Raw genomic sequence first — 18593 nt, 5'->3', positions numbered from 1 at the left:
ATATTTTACTCGCATCTTTTTGTAAACTTAATCTCTGTTGTCATTAAATTTTATTTTTTTCTGAACCGATTATGTATATTTTTTTTACCGTTACCCACTGCAATCGTCCCAGGTCCCAGTCGATAACAGATAATAGAAAGGAAAGCATCGATTTAACCGGCTAACTGTACTGCTTTAAATGTAAATAAAATTGACGAAACAAGCGTTATTTACTAACTTTAGAATTATTCAATTATACGCTGTGTAAATTAATGAAATCGAGCGCGTGAGATTATCGCAACATAAATAGAATGTTGAAATATTTTTATATAGATTAAAATTAAGTCGATTTCAAAATACTGTCAGGTAGGTATACGTTTTGTTAGCAAGCTATGTTTAATAATTTATTAATAGAGCTTTAATTATTTGCTATTAACAGAAGTCTTCTTATAAATTGTATCGTTTTATACTTAAAATAATTAACTTCCATCCGAACTTGTGCTCATAACCTATATCTTTATATGTTGCTGTTTATTTGTAGTAAATAAACAGAATTTTATTTTACTTATCAGTTTAAAATAAATTCTAAGTTGTAAAAGAGTTATCATATTATTGTTAACGATATTTTACAGAATGGAAGTTATCGAACTTGTGTCTGATGAAGAAAAAGCAGAAGATAATACAAAAGAGAATAAAAATCCTAAAGTTTATAACAGTACTTGTATAAATTTTCAATGTACCTCTGGAGCGGACATGAGATCGGCTCCTTCATTTGCATGTGCATTTTATGGAGTTAATACAGAGAAGAAGAAAACACGTATGATATGCAAAAGTTGTTTTACTGCTGCATTGGATCATCAAAAGGTATGTTATTTTATAAGCATTGAATATTATTTGATAGTTATAACATAATAATAATTTTTATAGCAATTAGTCTCAGCTTTAGTGGATCACAAACCACTACTGAAATGTGAATTTCCGGATCATACAATGGAAGTTGAAATATCTGATAGCGATGATTCAGATGATGAAAAAAAGAAAGATTTGAATGATGAGGGTGAGTTTAAATTAACATAAATTAGATCAATGTAATACGTTGCTATTCTAAAAGATTGGAGTGGTGTTAAAATTAAGTTAATGTAATTATATTCAATTGCAGAAAAGTATATACCCGAAGATATGCTTATTAGTATGGAGGAAATGTTGAACAGTACATTAAAAAATATTCTTACAAAGTATGACGTCGATTATCAAATTCAAGAAGCACACAATGTATTAAAAGAGCAATTCGATAATATAAATGGTACACCACTATTTTGCAGAATACAGACTTAGGCGTATTTATTACATAAATAAGATAATATGGTATACTTTTTAAAACAGAGGAGAATGAAGTTTTGGACAAAACAGTTAGAGACTTGATGCATACTATGGACACATTACGTAATAGTTTATATGACGAATTCAGGCCGCAAATTCAAATGCTTCAAGAACTACAAATCGATGATGTATCTTCGGATAGCGGTTCCTATCCATTGGTGGCAACAAAAAAAGTTACACAAGTACGAGTCTCGCCTTCTGCAGTGCAGGATAATCAACCTGAGATTCTGCCTATCGAACAAGACAATAAACAAGTCATACAATTAAACTTGCCTCCAACTGGTCCACTTGTAAGACCACAAATCGACGTGGATACCATTGTATATATAATGAAGCACCCACTTATGCCGTGGATTAAGGGAAAGGTTAATAAATTAATTTTTATTTATATTTCGTCGCAATTGCGTCATACATTAATATTTATTTTGGAATTTATTAGGTTCAAACTGTAGTTTCAAAGACTCCCTTGCACTGCCGTGTGAAGTTACTGCAAAAAAAGTACAATGCGGTTATTAAGTCTGTTTTCGGTAAGCAAACTGCAGCTGCTATAATTAGTTTAGTTATAATTCCAGTTGGTACACGAGTAGTTGCAGTCTTCCAAGATGTTTCTTCCAGTAATTTTTATAGCGGAGTCATAGCCGAACCGCCGAAAGCCACAAATAAATACAGGTATATTTTTCGTGTGTAATTTTTAATATGTATATAAATATGATTTTAACGCAACAACGTATATTTCCTTTCTTATAATTAGGTATTTGGTATTCTTTGATGATGGGTACGCTCAATACGTCGAGCATGGACACATTTATTTAGTTGCTGAATCTTCTCTCAAGGTTTGGGAAGACATACCAAACGAAACTCGAGATTTTGTGAAGAAATACATCGAGACATATCCCGAAAGACCGATGGTAAAGCTCCAAACAGGCCAAGTGGTAAAAACAGAATGGAACGGCAAGTGGTGGGTTGCCAGGGTAGTACAAGTTGACGCAAGTTTAGTGCAAATGCATTTCGACGCCGATGGGAGGACAGAATGGATCTACAGGGGTTCCACTAGATTAGGACCTCTGTATCTCGAATTCTTAAAGGCCAATATTAGGCAACAAGGACATCACGCGGCTGTTAATACACCAAGTCGACACCGACTTCCTGTTATCTCTAATGTATATAAACTATCTTTTTTCTATTACACTTTTATAAGAAACAATTGAGCAACATAAATTTACTAATATTCCAGAAGAGCAATTTACCTTACGTGGAATATACATCGAACGTAGAGAACGAAGAAGAAAGAGTTTCCCAGGCAGAGAAAGATCTGACTCCCACGTTACCTGAAAGTGCGAGCATACCTGCTTCGATCGCACCGCAACAGACGCGCGCTGTCGCTAGAAAGAGTACTAGTAAAAAGCAAACTATCGTGGATGCAAATACGTATACTCCTACTACGGAAACAAAACCTTCGCACAGTATAGTTGTAAGTATACGGTGTCAAACAGTTCATGGAAATGATTTGCGACGATCTGCAACTTAAAATTATAAATTTGTTACAGTATTATCAGACACAAAATAAAATTCAGACAAAGAAATTTGTTCCGCATAAGTGTGGTCCTCAATGCGTTCAGGGTATATCTTTTACACCTGACGATTTAAGAGGATATTCGCCTCTTTCGATACCGTTACTTTGTGGTTGGAATCGTCAGCTATGTAAATATCCTAAAGGAAAAAAAATTACAGTATATCAAGCACCGTGTGGTGTCAGGCTACGAAATATGGAAGAATTGCATCAGTATCTTCGTAAAACGGGTAGTCCAATGTCGGTGGATCTATTTGATTTTGATTATTGGGTACATTGTTTAGCCGAGTTCGTTCTAGACAAGTGTTTTATTAATATAAAGGTAAATATATGAAATGATGAAACTCTGTTTGCAGTTTGCATCATGTAATTATGTTTCCAATTTTAAGGATCTTAGTTATGGTGTAGAAAATGTACCGATACCGTGTGTCAATGAATTAGATCACACTCAGCCAGATACTATAAGATACAGTACTCAAAGAGAACCGACGGAAGGCGTTAACCTCAATTTAGATCCAAGCTTTTTGTGTAGTTGCGATTGCGAAGATGATTGCGAAGTATGTTTATTCAAACGAAGCAACATACGAATCTTATTTGCATTTTACTTTACTTTACTGATATTATTTCACAGGATAAAACAAAGTGTCAGTGTTGGCAATTAACTATACAAGGCGCTACTCTTGGAGGTAGAGTACCTAACACGTCTGTTGGTTACGTGTACAAACGTTTACCGGAACCAGTAACTACTGGAATTTACGAATGTAATTCAGGATGTAAATGCGCTGTTAAAACTTGCCTTAATAGAGTAGTGCAACATCCATTAACATTAAAACTGCAAGTATTCAAAACTGCTCCTCGAGGTTGGGGTATACGGTGCCTAAACGATATTCCTCTTGGATCTTTTATTTGTATATATGCTGGTAGATTACTTACAGAACAGGTACTCGCAGTAAAAAAAGTATAATAGGAGATATTATTTAAATAGAAATATACTAAAATTTTAATATTTTCTTATATTATAGGGAGCCAACGAAGGTGGTAAAAATTATGGAGATGAATATCTTGCCGAATTGGATTATGTTGAAGTAGTGGAAGGAATTAAAGAAGGTTATGAAAGCGATGTTCTCGAGCCAGAAATGCCGATATCTACTCCCGAAGACAAAAAGAAATCAATTACGAGCGACGATGAAGATAACACGAAAACAAATGGCAATGATTCGGATGAAGATTTCGATATCACTAAATATGCAAATTTCAATGTAGATTCTACGGAACCTTCTTCGATTAGGTAAGCAAAGAAAGTTTAATCAATAATAGAGCAAAATATTGTACGATATTAGAACTTACTACCGTATTACGGTAACGTTTTAGAAAACGGCTTAGGAAACGAAAACGAGGCGAACCCAACAACCTTGACGGATCTGAAGAAAACAGCGAAGATGGTAATAGTACTAAAAATTCCGAAACACTCGCGAAAGCCCTTGTCATCGAGAATCGTTCGACCGAGCACGATACGATCACGATAAGCGACGAAGAAGAAACCAGAAGTGGTCGACGTGAACCAAGCAGATTCGAGCCAACAGTAGAGCCAGCACAATTAGAAAGACCTACATTTAAATCGGTAAGAGACTTTTTCGGAGAGGATGAGGCTGTTTATATAATGGACGCTAAAACAACTGGAAATATTGGACGCTATCTAAATGTAAGTAAGATGTGGTTTAATCGCAATTTATTCAATTCTTTATTGTCGTTATCGAATGGTTAGTTCGTAATATAAAAGATCCTAAGGTATAATATAAACATTTGTTGTTCAATGTAAACATTTCAGCATTCCTGTGATCCAAACGTATTCGTGCAAAATGTGTTTGTTGATACGCACGATGTTAGGTTTCCTTGGGTCGCATTTTTTGCTTTAAATTACATCAGAGCGGGCCAAGAATTGACATGGAATTACAGCTATGATGTTGGAAGTATACCAGGGAAGGTTATTATTTGCAAGTGTGGCGCGTCTAACTGCAGAGGTCGACTTTTATAATCTTTACATAGGAATAATAAAATTAGGGTCTATAAATGTAGTTGTCTTTTTTTTAAATATACATTCTACAGTATTAAATTATACACGATATTAAATAAAGTACATTGTTTATTATTAGAAGATATGTTTATAATTAATTTTAATTAATAATGACAATGTATTTCACATTTGATAGTAACACGGATGTAAACATTTTTCATGCATATTTTTTACTTATGAGCATAAAATTTACGAGAAAATTCTTTTCACGATGTTTCTGTTGTATTTATTGTTCGCTAAAATATAAGTTACTTTATAAGCTAAAGTAGACCTGTGGAATGGAATAAAGTTTATTGGATTTTAGACATTTTAACGTTTCTTCCTGAGATCGTTTTAACATTCTATTACGGTACATTTTATGTAGCTATAAAAAACATAAGTTTTCTGTAGATATATATACGCTTTAGGACCATCGAATCTAATACAGCCTTTGTATTTTTAGTAATTGACATTGGATAAATAAATTTTGGCAACATTTGGTAATCGATATCGAATTAAATAAATGATAAATTCGGGTTTAATAAAGTACAACAGCATACATAACAATAATGCATTGGCTTATTATTTTTGATTATTGTACACCTTTAAAACCTCTTGCGACATGTCAGGTAATTAGTACCATAAAGATAGCTTTTTAATCTCATTCTATAATTTATACATGTCTTCTTTGAAAATCAGTTAAATTATATATGTACTTCTCGAATCTAGTAATGAATATTTTGTATATTTATAATTTCCTTGTAAAAAAATTAAAATTAAAGCTGAATTATTGTTTTAATTGTAGTTTATAAAAAAATGTATAAAAAGAATTCGTAACATTCATAAATTAATAACAAATATTTAAACTACGATGCTGCTTCTTACGAATGTATCAAAATATCTTTTGCTATATGTAGTTACATGCTTTAAAAATAAATTTGTTCCTGTCGGTTGTATAGAAGAACCTGTACGATACGCTACTTTAAAGCTGAAATTATACGTATTTCGCATCCCTAAGAATAACCACATAAGAATATGAGTTGATGATTATATGCTCCAGATGTGCAATATATTATTATAAAATGACATTTGTGTATCTATATTCTTTTAATTTAAAGTGCATAAATATGATAGTCTAGTCATATGCAAGAAATTAAGACAAAGCAATCGTGATACTCCTATGAGGAACATTAAAATACTAAAATAAAAAAATTATCGCTCTGTATGTTGTTTGGCTTTGTGCTAGTAAAGTTTAAGCAGCTGTTTGATTTCTTCTTTCTCTGCAGCTTCCAAGTAACTGGCTCCATTTGGCGTTAATCCATCTGGTTTAGCTCCTTTTTCTAACAATAATTTTACACAATGCGTATGTCCTTCCCAAATTGCTGCTAATAATGTTGTTATACCATGCTTGTCTGTAGCCTGTACATAAATATATCGTATCATTTTTTTCTGTATGACTCGTTCCAAATAGCGTGTCAACCATTGACACAAGCGAATAAGTTGATCTTTACTTTGATATTAGCTGATGCAAAAATCATAATAAAAATTGAACAATTTACGTTTCTATCACGTGTAACGATTAAACACTTGAAACATATTTACATTTGCATTTGCACCCTTTTCCAAAAGGTATTTGACCACTTCGCTTTGGCCATAGTCAGCTGCATAATGCAGAGGTGGTCTTCCGTCGATCATTTGATTAACGTCAATATTCTATCAACAGAAATATATTTACATGGGTTAGTACGCATTCGATCGCAAGAAAAATGCATGTGATGCTTTCGATAAGAATCTACAATCTTTGTATCCGTCACTTTGACAGATCAACGACAATTTGCCGTACAAAATAGATTTATCGAAAGATTCGCGAACGTAGCAACAAATGCCAAGAAAGGTATCAGTGTAACGTTTAATGATTAGCCGACAATTAAAAAGCGACGAAAGAAAAGAGGTGATTTAACGTTTTATATTTGCCTTATTCTCAACGATATCCCACACTTGCTCCAAATCACCATTTTTTATCGCCCAAACGAGCTCGCTCATCTTCGTTAAGGACTACTGGAAGATTCCTTGGTAGAACGCACAGTCTCTCGAACGTTCACGTTTATTCCAATCAATTCACGGTTCTTGTACTCACGTCCATTAAATTTGGTTAAATAGCGAATGTCGCTGGAGGAATATTTCGGTGCTGCCAACATGTGCAACAGTAAAACGAAATGTTCGTTTCTCCGTTTACGATACCAACATCGAGGACGATACAATCAAGTTAGATGATTGGATGCTTTCGTTCGAAAATTGTAAAGGAAGCATTTAAAAAATGCGGAAAATAAAGAGGTGTTACGCCGATAATCTACGTTATCTAACCAATACAAGGTTCGTATAAACTGATATAAATTTGTAGATTTATAGATTTATAGATTTATAGGTCCCTTGAAAGTGTTTATAAAGAAAATTAAAGTGTCAAGATTGAATGACATCATTGAAGTCTAAAGGAATTGCCAAGAGATATCTTATGGCAATATCTTATCGAGAGTTTTCATTTTCTTCAATTTTCCAGACTACCTGTTTGTCATGATTGCAAAGTAGAAACCACCCTTAAGTTACTTACTAGCGTGGAAAGCGCGGCGCGAAAGGTATGTACCGATGGATCTTTAATTAAATATATATTTATTTAATTACATATAATTACAATCACACATGTTTTTACATTACATACGTAGAACTGTCAATTTTCAGAAAATGAAAGAAAATTAGTTCTCTATTGGGTAATCGTTACAAGCGAAATTAAGGACGGTAGCATCTAAATCTCATTTCCGGGACTAGGAGACTGAGTAGGACACGATCATGTGAAACAATGCCGATTTTCTGACATTAAGGGACCCTTGGTTTTTCTTCCGTACAAATTTCATTTTTAATTTAGAATCACGTTGAAGGGTAATAGGAAGTTGCGATGGTAGTATGCCTCCTCGCGATGAAATAATATGCATCGATGCGCAACATATGTTGCGTTTTCGTTTTAGGTATGAATTTCTATCCCAACAATGCAATGCTTTTCTCTTAAATAAATTTCATCAACAACTATTTTTCCAGACAAATTTCTTCAATCTTATACTCTCTTCAATTTTCAGTGAATCGGTACTTTTGTTTGACGTCAATTTTGGTTTTTCTTCCTGGAGGTTCCTCAAGATCGAATAAGGGTGAAATTGTTAATGCTATGAAAGAGAAATGATGTAATTCACGCTAAACCTAGCACATAGGTTTTTTCGTATCTTTTATATGATTTCGTCTATTATCGAATTCAGTATTATGTAAGATATCTTTGCAAAAGACCAGTTACTTGACAGATCGCGATAGAAATAGATACAAATGAAAGGTCGGTAGGTTTAGCGTTAACTTCGTTGACATATTGTTTCTATGGTCATTGCATGTTTTTGCTGTTTGGTTGACTATTCAACAAAGGTTCGATTATGTTTGTAGAGGCCACGCATCCTGTGTTTAGAGTTAAGCTTTCGGTGGAGCAGCCTTCGGGGAGTTGTCAGCTTCAACGATCTTTGTTGGTGGCGGTAAAGTTGGGATCTCTGGGTACTCGAGCTTCGCCCCCTCTTCGCATTCGAATTGCGGACAACAGTCTGGGAATGGAGCGGTCTTGTTGGTCTTCTCTGAGAGCTTGCATTTCGGGTTGGCTATCGGCAGGGGCCCGCAGTCTTCCACCAGCTCGAACAAGCGGCCAGTACCCTCATCGTCCGGCACGCAGGTGGAACGTCCGCAGAACGGCGACAGATCCCAAGTTTTTCCTGGCTCGATGGTTGCGCATTTCGTCGATGCGAAGCACATGCCAGGGAAATCTACAATAAAACATGTATTATTAATAATAATAACGATATACATACATCATATACATGATATACATATGTATAACATGTTCAGTCTTTATATCTATATATCTATCGAAGAAAGTCACGTGTGTAAAGTTTATTCGTGTAGACCAACTTCTACAATAGTAGAACTACTAGTAGAATAGTACTAATAGTAGAACAACTTCACATTTCAGGTGAATCAGCATGACGATGCAAAAGTAAAATCTCATTTTACGACGGACAACAACTCGTGCAGCTTGCATTTTCCTCGACGAGTGCATTGTCCACATACAGAGTTACGCACCCGTGAAAGGTGTCGTTACTTTCTAATGTGCCTAGATACACGCGCGTTTCTAGCCGTACTGTTTACACGATACGCGTCTTCTGATGTACCCATACAGAGAAGCGGGTGAAAAAGGAATTCTACTGTGTAACACGTCCTAATGTGTTAGAAGCACAAGGGAGAAGTTTCGTCGGCGGTGATTCGCGGACTGGAAACTCCAAGGAGAAACACTTTCACTGTCACGACTCTTGTGCAATTATCGCGAACACTCGTTGAATTTATCGTCGTGCTTCCAACATTCTTCCTAGTTTTATTTTACGACTCGCAAGCTCGCGATTACGAAAATACCAAGCATTATGTAAGGGTATGCGAACCTATCGTTACATTAGATAGTGTAACTTTAGAACCATGTAATTTATTGTAATTATACATGACTTTATCCTTTCTGTACATTTAGATATCGAGGGGCCTTAGATAGCTGTAGATTAACAACGATACCAGCGAAACGAACGTCATCGCGTATCATTGGGAAGAAAACCACTTCAGGAAGCGGTAGAACATGATTCATAACGGACTCGTACACTTTCACCGACATTAAGATTCGTCTGCTTGCAAGGGTCAGCTTTCGTATCAGTACGCTGTTTCTTTTTTCGAAGGAGCCAAGTCTTCATGGCGCACCTCTTCTAGCACGTCCAAGATTCGCTCTCAAACGTTAAAGTATTCCTCTGAATGTCTATTCTTCTGAAAAGCGGAAGTTTATTGGTATACGATCTCAACAATGACCATTACTAACAATAAGCCATCAGTACGTAAGAATTAATATTGGAAATAGAAACTAAAGACGCGTTCGAGTCTCCTGATTGTACGAATACAAGCATCTCATTGCGATGCATACATGGACGCTATTAATTAACCGAGAGTTCGTGATAAGGGATAATTATACCTCTCATCGTTTATTTATCCGATTAACAAATAGCTAAGGCTGTCAATCCTTTTGATAAGCATCCGATGTTTTCATCTAATGACGTGTTATTTGTTGTGACGCAGTCGCGCGTGTCGCGTTTAGAAAGACTTCTGTTACGGGGAATTAATCAGGGGATAAAGTAGCCTCGAGCCTATCGTGTAATCACGAAATTACACGACACGGAACATTCGAAGGGTAAACGATTCGCTTGAAACTATACAATCAGGAACGTACAATCGTCTTGATTCGTGGCCTCGCTTTCGTCACCGACCACCCAGCCCAGGGTTCTACTTTCTGCGATCATCCTGACCCGAAACGGGTACGATACGGCCAGACCGTGTTCGTGACTGAGAAACTTAACTTGCCTCGGTTAACTTGGATAGCCAAGTTAAATGAATGTCGTTGTAACATTCTGTTTATTTTAAGACGAACATCATAGTTATTTGGACAGATTACGTGTATACTGACGATCAAAATCTGAACGTGGTCTGATCTAAAAGATTGCCAACGAAACCTGTAATATTTGCCACTAAAGGAAACCTTCATGTTAGTTTGAATTGTCTTAATAATAAGAATGTACCAATTGTTTGTCAAAGTATTATAGTCTCTATTTATTTTAGATTCCGTAAGGACTAACATCGTTGGAAACGTCCAGCTATGATAGCCGGTGTCTAATTGCAAAAATCGACTGAATCGATCCATCCAACCACCTGTTCAAATTTCGCAACGCGAGCTCGTCTCGTTATCCTTATTTTGCGTGCGTACAAGTAGTATGTAATCGGTGCACGAGGCACGCGACAACGGATATAAACGTACCTAACACCGTGTTCGGGCCTGAAGCGATCCAGTCGTGGACCGATTCGATTATTCATCGGTATCTAGGTACGGAGTAAAACATACGGAATATCTGGGCCATGGTGCTTGCGGCCTGATCCACGATACCGTGTGAATCAGAATGGGCAAGGACGCTGTCGAAGAACGTTCGTTGATTAATTAACCGCGACAACCAGTTCAGGCGTACTGGAAAAAAGCGAGCGTTGATAATTCACTGATTGTGAGATAAACACCTGTAGCGAAATAACTACGCTAGAGTTTATTCGCTCGTGATTTCCGCGAGATAAGACGCATTATAATTCGCTTCCTATTCCGTTACGTATTTACGCGCTTCAAGCGTCATCATAGGCGATGATTAGTCACGATGAACTGCGTTTCATTGTGAAATAAAAGTAGGGCGACACGGATAACTCTGTTATAAAAAAGAAACGTTATGATAAGGAATGTGTTAATGTCGCGAGGTAGGAAATGGATGCAAGACACAAAGGAAACAGGGCTAAAAGAAAAACGAGATAAATAATCTTGTCGATTGAGAAACAGTTAATGACGCGTAAAATGATTCACGCGCTAGGAGTAACAAAGACGCTAAATTCTTCTGATCAAACTTGGAACTGATTTGTATCGATCGATCGATCGACCTCGAATCTACGAAAGATGTTGTTCAACGCCTCGTAACGCGATTAATTCCAGGTTGCGGGCGCGGATTTCGTAAAAGGTAATTTACCTTGAAGCCGGAGCTGCGACCGTCGCGTCGATGCAGGGCGTGCCGTATAAAGAAGAACCGAGTCGAGAAACGAAGCGAATCAGGTTGCGGGGATACTTATGGTCAGAACAAACGAGAGTTTATACCATGAAAACTTTCACGCTGGTCCCGATGATCTTGACTACCGTTTCCTATTTATTCGAGCGCGTGTCAGCTCGAAATTGTACGTAACGGTGAATCAGGATCTACGGACACGCTTGTCGCCGGGAACAAATCATCGTTTCTTCGAAATGAGGGAAAAAAGAGAAGAATGCGTTTATCTTACGTTAGAAACGGTCTCGGTTCGATGGACGAGACACGACAGCCAAGTATAATGGTAGGGTGAAAAGCGTCTCGTTTTCAAGGCTCTCCTTTAATTGTGAATGGAAAGCTGTAAAAGCAGGAATTGCGGTTGGAATTAATGAAACTGCGCTCAACTGGCTTACCGATGAGGCGAGAGTCGATAAAACAGGTGGAAGTCGCGAATGAAATTAAACCAGAACTGGCAGATGATCGCGATTCTGTTGTAAATTGCGCTCGAATGGTTTATAGACGAGGCGAGAGTCGGAACGACGCGAGGAGAAATTGGTACCTGAATTATACTAGACGATTTCGACTTGGAATTTATTTGAAAGTTGGTGGTGCTACGAGTTATTATGTATAAATCAGCTTTCGATGATTATGCACTCGAGACTTTTAAAATGTAAGTTAATTAGAGAACAGATTCTGGAGGAGGTGTCGAATAAGGTTTTTTTTTCTAGACAGTGACGTATGCGCTTTCGGTCATTTTCTTTTTACAATGAGTCGTCATTCTGAGAAAGCTGAGTGTCTTCGCAAAGTCGTAGAGTAGTCAAAAATGGCCTACTTTCGATACACTTATGCACGCATGGTTCCCTCGATTCGACCAAAGTACTTTGATGTTCATGCACAGAATAGGAGAGCTAGAAGTTGACTTGCGAAGAAGACTTACAAAACCCAACTTTTTCCGTACATATTTTATATTATTTATACTCATATTCAAGGGGTGAAGTATTTTGCTACTCTCAGACTCGTCGCATTTATAACAGTAATAATAATTATGTTACAGTGAACAGAGGAGGTAGACGACGAGGAGGCTCGCGATGCTGAGAATTGAACAAATTTTGAAATAACGCACGCCATCAAGGTAGTCAGTCGATTCTCGACACAAAACCGTTCTTCATTGGAGCCATAACTACATATAATGAAAAATGAGTACTTTTCAAGAATTACTCCCAATTTTATACAGATTAAACCTTTTTTATTTAAAAGAATCTATATTATTCTCAATGGGTGATTTCACCCTCTCAAATTGTTGATGGCACCCAACCAATAATTGTTCCGCGTTACAGATGAAGTCTTCGACATGCATGCGATATCTCGATATTTTTTTCATGAATTTTCAAGTGAACTTTTTTGAAATCTTGATAAAATTCTAGAGATGGAGACTCACCGCGAAGAACGTCGGCAGGGATGAGCCTTCTGAACGTCTTGGGACGTTCTTCATCCTTCTCTTCGGCGGCGAAGACAACCGCGACAACGAGCAACAAGATCGGAACGAGCTTCATGGTCTCAAGAAGATGCGGATAGGGAGGAGAGCAAATCCGAGCCTATCGAAGTAAGAAGGGAAAAGAGAGCCTTCGTGTACCGATTAAGACTGGTTGGGTCCGATTCTTGTGTCGGCATTTTATAGCCGTTCACGGGGCGGGGTCCTGTTGTCCCCACCAGACATTATGGTCTCTCACCTCTTGAACCACCAGTCACCAAAGTATCGTTCCCATCCATAGCTCGACCGTCGAGCTCCTCTCATGTGTGTACACATGTACACCTCATCGGTACATAGGCTATGTCGCGTATGCAGTAGCGCATTATCCTGTACTCGAAATAGACATCTGTCTGGTCTCTTTCAAACTTATTGTTATTATTAGTTTAGAATATATAAGTAGCGATACGCTTTTGGTATACACCATGCAACTTTTTTCTTCATAAAAGATAGACTTAGAAAGCAACATACCGCTAACATACAGATAGACAAAAAGAATCATTATGCAAAATTAACACAGCATACAAAGCATGAAATACCTGCTGTAAGTCGCGAATGTTAAGTGTACCACCTACAAGTTACCGTTCCAGGCTAAATCTCCCTCTCGTGTCGCGCAATTTGTTCCTTTCTCCGTCTCAATAAGACGAGACTACGTTCAAAAATCTCCTCTGTCTTTAAGTTGGGCCCCCAAAATTCCATTTCGCCTTGGGTACCACGAAAGCGTAACGCGTCACTGCGTGTATGTATGTATCCGTTCCCCACACTCTGAAAATATGTAAATCGAATCGGATCCACGACCAATGCATTCCGCTTGTCCGCGATACATATGACAAAGTGGGTTACCGGTTCGGATCACACTCACAGTTTTTTTTCTTTCTTCTACTACTTCTCTCTCGGTCCCGTCTTTCGGCCCGTGCAATCGCGAAGCGCCACTTTCGTTCCCGTAATTAAACTAAATTTATTCGCACGGAACACCGAGTCGGATAGATGCAAATCGAGCGGTGCCCGTACAATGTAATCTCGGCGTTTGCATCGCCAAGGCTTTCCACGATCGAGTGTTGTTATAATTTATCCGCTTGTGCCCACTTTGCCGCGGGCAAACAAAGGCGATCGACGACACTCGTGGACGCGTCACGCGACTCGAAGCTTATTGCACAAGGAAGAGAGCCTGGGCGAACTCGTTTTCCCTTTCGTCCCTCATTTTGTTGTACACGCTTGTTTCTACGTGTGAACTTTATAATATCTCACGTAGAACATGAACAGAATTCAAGTTGCGAAGAACGAATGGTTGTAAGTTCAGCGAACTCGAAATTCCTGCGGATAATGTTAACTTTGCACCTGTGTGCTACCTTTGCAGCGTATCTAATATAATTCGATTATAATTTTATGAGATGGAAAATCTCTTTTAGGTTTCTATGCGAAAATAATAAGTAATGCTTGCGGTAGCCAAAGCTTTGTTACGCCTCGCTTCTTGGTTACAAGATCAGATTTACTTTTCTAAATGAAACTTTCGACCACGTTGAAATGTTTCCATCGCGTCAGACGATTACATACGCTAGTAAAAGCGTATCGCCGCGCCGCGCCGCGAGCCTAATGACCGCCAATTAGGATACCCGCGTGTTCGTACACAAGCTTAATACAGAAGCTTCGATGGCGATCGTATGTACCTGGTTGGGCCACCGTTTGTAGTCAACTTTCGCTGTTTCTAAAGTTATTATATCTCTTCGATTAACAGCGTTCGGTTTTACATGCGGTTGTTCAGCAGAAGTAATAACAATGGCGTTCCGGGCCATTTGAGCCATTCTAACAAGTAGGAAGGAATTAAGATTTGCATAATAAGTTCACGCAAGACAATCGTTGATACCATTTGCGTTAATGGTAATAGAACTTGGAATTGGATTAGTTCTTTCTACTTAGATCAACGGTGTCGACGATTAGCGATTAGCGCTGTTGTTAAAAGACCTATTTGGCGCTTCATTATTCCGAAGTTACCGTAATTACGAGCAATATCGAAGGAAAAATGGCTAGTTCTACTTTAGGAGCGGTGAAAGTAACAGATGCTCGCCTTAAATGTCAGTTCAATGACAATGTGGTAGCGAGAAACGTGGCGATCATCCATAATTATATAATATATAGTATTGTCAACAATTACGACAGGCGTAAAAACCAGCGTTAAAAAATGATTATACGCGTGTACAGTTTTGCCAGAATGCCTGGTAAAGTGAAGTAACAAGTACACCATGTACTTCGTAACTGTAGTAAACAATAGCCTATCGTGATCAGATAAATGAAATTAGGATTGCATAAAGGCGGAAGGAAAGGCAATATTCGTTGCAAAATTAAACTACTTTTAATTAAAAGAAGAAATTTGTTGCTCTATGAATGAATTGAATGTGTACGAAGGTAATTGTTTGTATATGTGGAGCTAGGCTCTATCCCTTAATCACATTAATTCGCGATTACTCCGGTCGAAAGTCAATTACCCTCGTACGGATCTGATTTATCCTATGAACTTTCTAGACACTTTCGCAAAACTGTAGCCGTAGACAAACTGTGCTCATAACTCTCGCAGAAAGCGTTCCCGCACACGTGTTTGCGCGACTTCCATCGAAGCAAGTACAATAATGCTCGTCTGAATCCAACCTTAACCCGTTAGAATTTCATTTAAGAATCGACCAATTGGAAACATTTAATCAATTGTGTCTCATTCGTCTGGGGCTCTAATTTAGCAAGATGAAATCATCAGGCGCTCTACGATGCGGTAAAATCGTTTGGTAGGAAAGCGAAGAAGAAAGGGAAAGTTGCTTCGCTAGTATCCTTGCTCCAGGTGAAGCGACTGTAACCTTCTGAATCACCGGTTCGGAGCAAGTTCGTGTTATTCCAAGCGTTAAAATCTGTCATCTCTGCGTGGACGTTGTTTTTGGCCGGGCAAAGCCGTCAACAATCGTGCTGCTCTCTTCCTGGAAACCGAATGTTTGACTCGTTCGAGGAATTACGTCGGGCCTCGAATATTTTCGGGACCTTCGAATCAACAAATAATGATTAACGGACCGAACAAATATTATCTTCGTTCGTAACAAAGTACAGAGAAAGTTTGCACTTGAATGTTATATAGAAAAATAGCAATTGTAATATTTCTTGAATTCTTTTTTAGTTTTACTATCTGGATCTTTGTTGGAAGCCTGAGAACTCAGGTCTGGAGATGAACCAGACCATCAGAAATGCTGATGACGCACTTGGGATCACCAAACTCCTGAGATGATGCGTAATCCATCACTAGTGTTATAAAAAATTTCCAAGGTGGATTGTTTGTTCGATGTTTATTCTTCTTTTCGTTATAATGGAAGAATACTACAAGCATTTATCTTTAGTCGGACGCTTCGTGTTTTTATTTGGTCTGGCTCAGTCAATTGGTGAGTTTTTACACTTTGTTTACGTCCTCTTATTTATATTTCAAACTATTAATTTATTCCTATTTTGACTCGGTCTTTCTTTTTAGCATAACCAGTCCCAGCCACAGAAACGATACATCACACGGATAACGTAAGCAGTAACTAACAATAAGAAAAAAATGGAAGCTACTTTATCACGATAATATAACTTGTTCGTGGAAGATACCATTATCGAACAGAGAAAGTCTTCTACTAGTATGATCCAGGCTTCGATGATTAGAATGTTACTTTACATCTTAATTGCAAACGATTTTTAATTATCGCCCGTGGTTTCTATTTGATGTGCAGAAACGTGATAAAGATTTCTATCGCGCGCTTCACTTTCACCGCTACATTCTATGATCAATTTTCTAGGTAAAAGATTAATTCAAAGAAACTCTTTTTTCATTTATACTTATCTATATTGTTTCAAGCTTGATATCGGACGATGGTACTGGTACTATACCGAGAACTTATGTTACAGAGTGTTAACGCCCCAGCGCGTCCATTCGACAGGATTGTTGATATCCCGATGATATCATTTCCAATCTTCCTCTCATCGTCCGATTTCACCTGCGACTGCGTCTTTATCGTTGCCAAAGCTTCCTCCGATGATTCCTTCTCTCGCTTTCTCTTCCAACGACTCTTCGCTGATCGCGAGTTTCTCCCCAATCGCCAACGAAAACGCTGATGACGTTTAGACCTCGGTCGCGTGCAAGAAGAGGAGAAACTCGCCACGGACGAATCACAACCGCCGACTTGAGCGGACCCAGACAACATTTTCCGTCAACTGGTGAAACCCCTGATGTTGTTTATTATAGCTTCGTATAAACAACGTGTAAAATTAGAGTCCTACGGTTTCCTCGAGTAGTTCTTCCAACGTTGAGTCTCCTGTGGTAGATGGTAGAACATGATCAATGGTCCCTGGTATATAGACGGTTATAAACATTATTTAGGCTTCTGTTTTAGGTTCCTAAAAGGTAATCCTTCGTTACTGCAACATGGATTAATAGTAGACCAGTGGATGGTCGCCAAGTAACAAGGATTGCAGGAGGTATGCAGAGCTACTGCTCATTATATTTCATCCTCTTATCCAATCTGCTCTAGTCTTCAAGTACATTCTTCTCTTAGTTTCAGTTTACTATACTCTGCCGTTTTAATACCAGCAAGAATTCCATTGCGTAAACGCGCAGCTACCCCGAACCATGTTCCTGTTGCTCGTACAAGCAAAACAAATGGGATTTCATGCCGGATATAAGGATGATGTAATTTTCAACAGCCGAGTTAACCGGACATGGTTGCATTTTGGCATTAATGCGAGCAGCACAGTGATCTACTTCAATTATATCGTAACACGCGTGGATACATACGCACGCACACTTAGTGAAAGGAAACTTCTTTTGGAGCTTATAACGTGTGCGTTCTAGAATTAACGGAAACCTCTTATGTTCTCTCTTGCGCGACGTAGTAACTTTTAACCAAAGCAGTTATTGTAGCTTTTTAACAATAAACAAAAATTAGAAACATTAATCTCATTTCATATGATGTAGCGTTAATGGAATATTTTGTCCGATAAAAGTACGTTATACTTAAAAATTAATTAAAAAAAGAAACTACGTACCATATAGTGTTTTCGAAAATGAAACGAGTCGAGGAGGGTCCGTATTACCGAATAGAAGGATCTCGTCGTCTCCGTTAACTGGGACAACCGCTACACATTATCTAACCGGACATAAGACAAAGGGGCAGAGTTCCAAAATTTTATCTCACGCGATGCGTCACGCGGCCTCGCGACGTCGTTCTCTACTCCTCCCTGATCGGCGATCGTGGAAAGGTGAAAGCAGATCGCGTGGAATAATCCTTGAATAGTCGCGACGATTCTTTTTTTTTTCTTCTCTCACTTTAGCCAGCAGACACAAAGGTGCCGCGTGAAATCACA

At 38.1% G+C, this 18593-nt stretch overlaps 3 protein-coding genes and 2 long non-coding RNA genes across 5 annotated transcripts; 3 read left to right on the top strand and 2 right to left on the bottom strand.

Moving 5' to 3' along the window:
• Positions 1-117: 117 nt before the first annotated feature.
• On the top strand, positions 118-5310 carry LOC128884798 (histone-lysine N-methyltransferase eggless). Its single transcript, XM_054138436.1, has 14 exons — positions 118-345; positions 612-843; positions 907-1036; positions 1139-1282; positions 1363-1724; positions 1799-2028; positions 2111-2519; positions 2594-2830; positions 2907-3251; positions 3319-3486; positions 3561-3869; positions 3952-4217; positions 4301-4631; positions 4758-5310. Exons 2-14 carry the CDS (start codon positions 613-615, stop codon positions 4962-4964), a joined length of 3369 nt encoding a protein of 1122 aa, XP_053994411.1. The 5' UTR covers positions 118-345; position 612; the 3' UTR covers positions 4965-5310.
• A 229-nt stretch (positions 5311-5539) lies between these two features.
• LOC128884801 (myotrophin-like) lies at positions 5540-7170 on the bottom strand. The gene is made up of 3 exons (XM_054138440.1): positions 6957-7170; positions 6585-6695; positions 5540-6401 (listed from the first exon to the last, which is right to left on the bottom strand). Exons 1-3 carry the CDS (start codon positions 7023-7025, stop codon positions 6225-6227), a joined length of 357 nt encoding a protein of 118 aa, XP_053994415.1. The 5' UTR covers positions 7026-7170; the 3' UTR covers positions 5540-6224.
• On the bottom strand, positions 6975-13371 carry LOC128884800 (uncharacterized). Its single transcript, XM_054138439.1, has 2 exons — positions 13134-13371; positions 6975-8827 (listed from the first exon to the last, which is right to left on the bottom strand). Exons 1-2 carry the CDS (start codon positions 13246-13248, stop codon positions 8484-8486), a joined length of 459 nt encoding a protein of 152 aa, XP_053994414.1. The 5' UTR covers positions 13249-13371; the 3' UTR covers positions 6975-8483.
• LOC128884803 (uncharacterized) lies at positions 8701-10676 on the top strand. Its single transcript, XR_008459473.1, has 3 exons — positions 8701-8841; positions 9034-9486; positions 9580-10676. It is a non-coding gene; the product is annotated as an uncharacterized LOC128884803 (long non-coding RNA).
• A 155-nt stretch (positions 13372-13526) lies between the features above and the next one.
• LOC128884802 (uncharacterized) lies at positions 13527-17702 on the top strand. Its single transcript, XR_008459472.1, has 4 exons — positions 13527-16304; positions 16378-16636; positions 16723-17029; positions 17139-17702. It is a non-coding gene; the product is annotated as an uncharacterized LOC128884802 (long non-coding RNA).
• Positions 17703-18593: the final 891 nt, after the last annotated feature.

This window comes from Hylaeus volcanicus, chromosome 2 (genome assembly GCF_026283585.1).
Source record: "Hylaeus volcanicus isolate JK05 chromosome 2, UHH_iyHylVolc1.0_haploid, whole genome shotgun sequence".
Taxonomy (NCBI): Eukaryota; Metazoa; Arthropoda; class Insecta; order Hymenoptera; family Colletidae; genus Hylaeus; species Hylaeus volcanicus.
The sequence above is the reverse complement of the archived record's forward strand: the minus strand, read 5'-3'. Positions and strand labels throughout refer to the sequence as shown.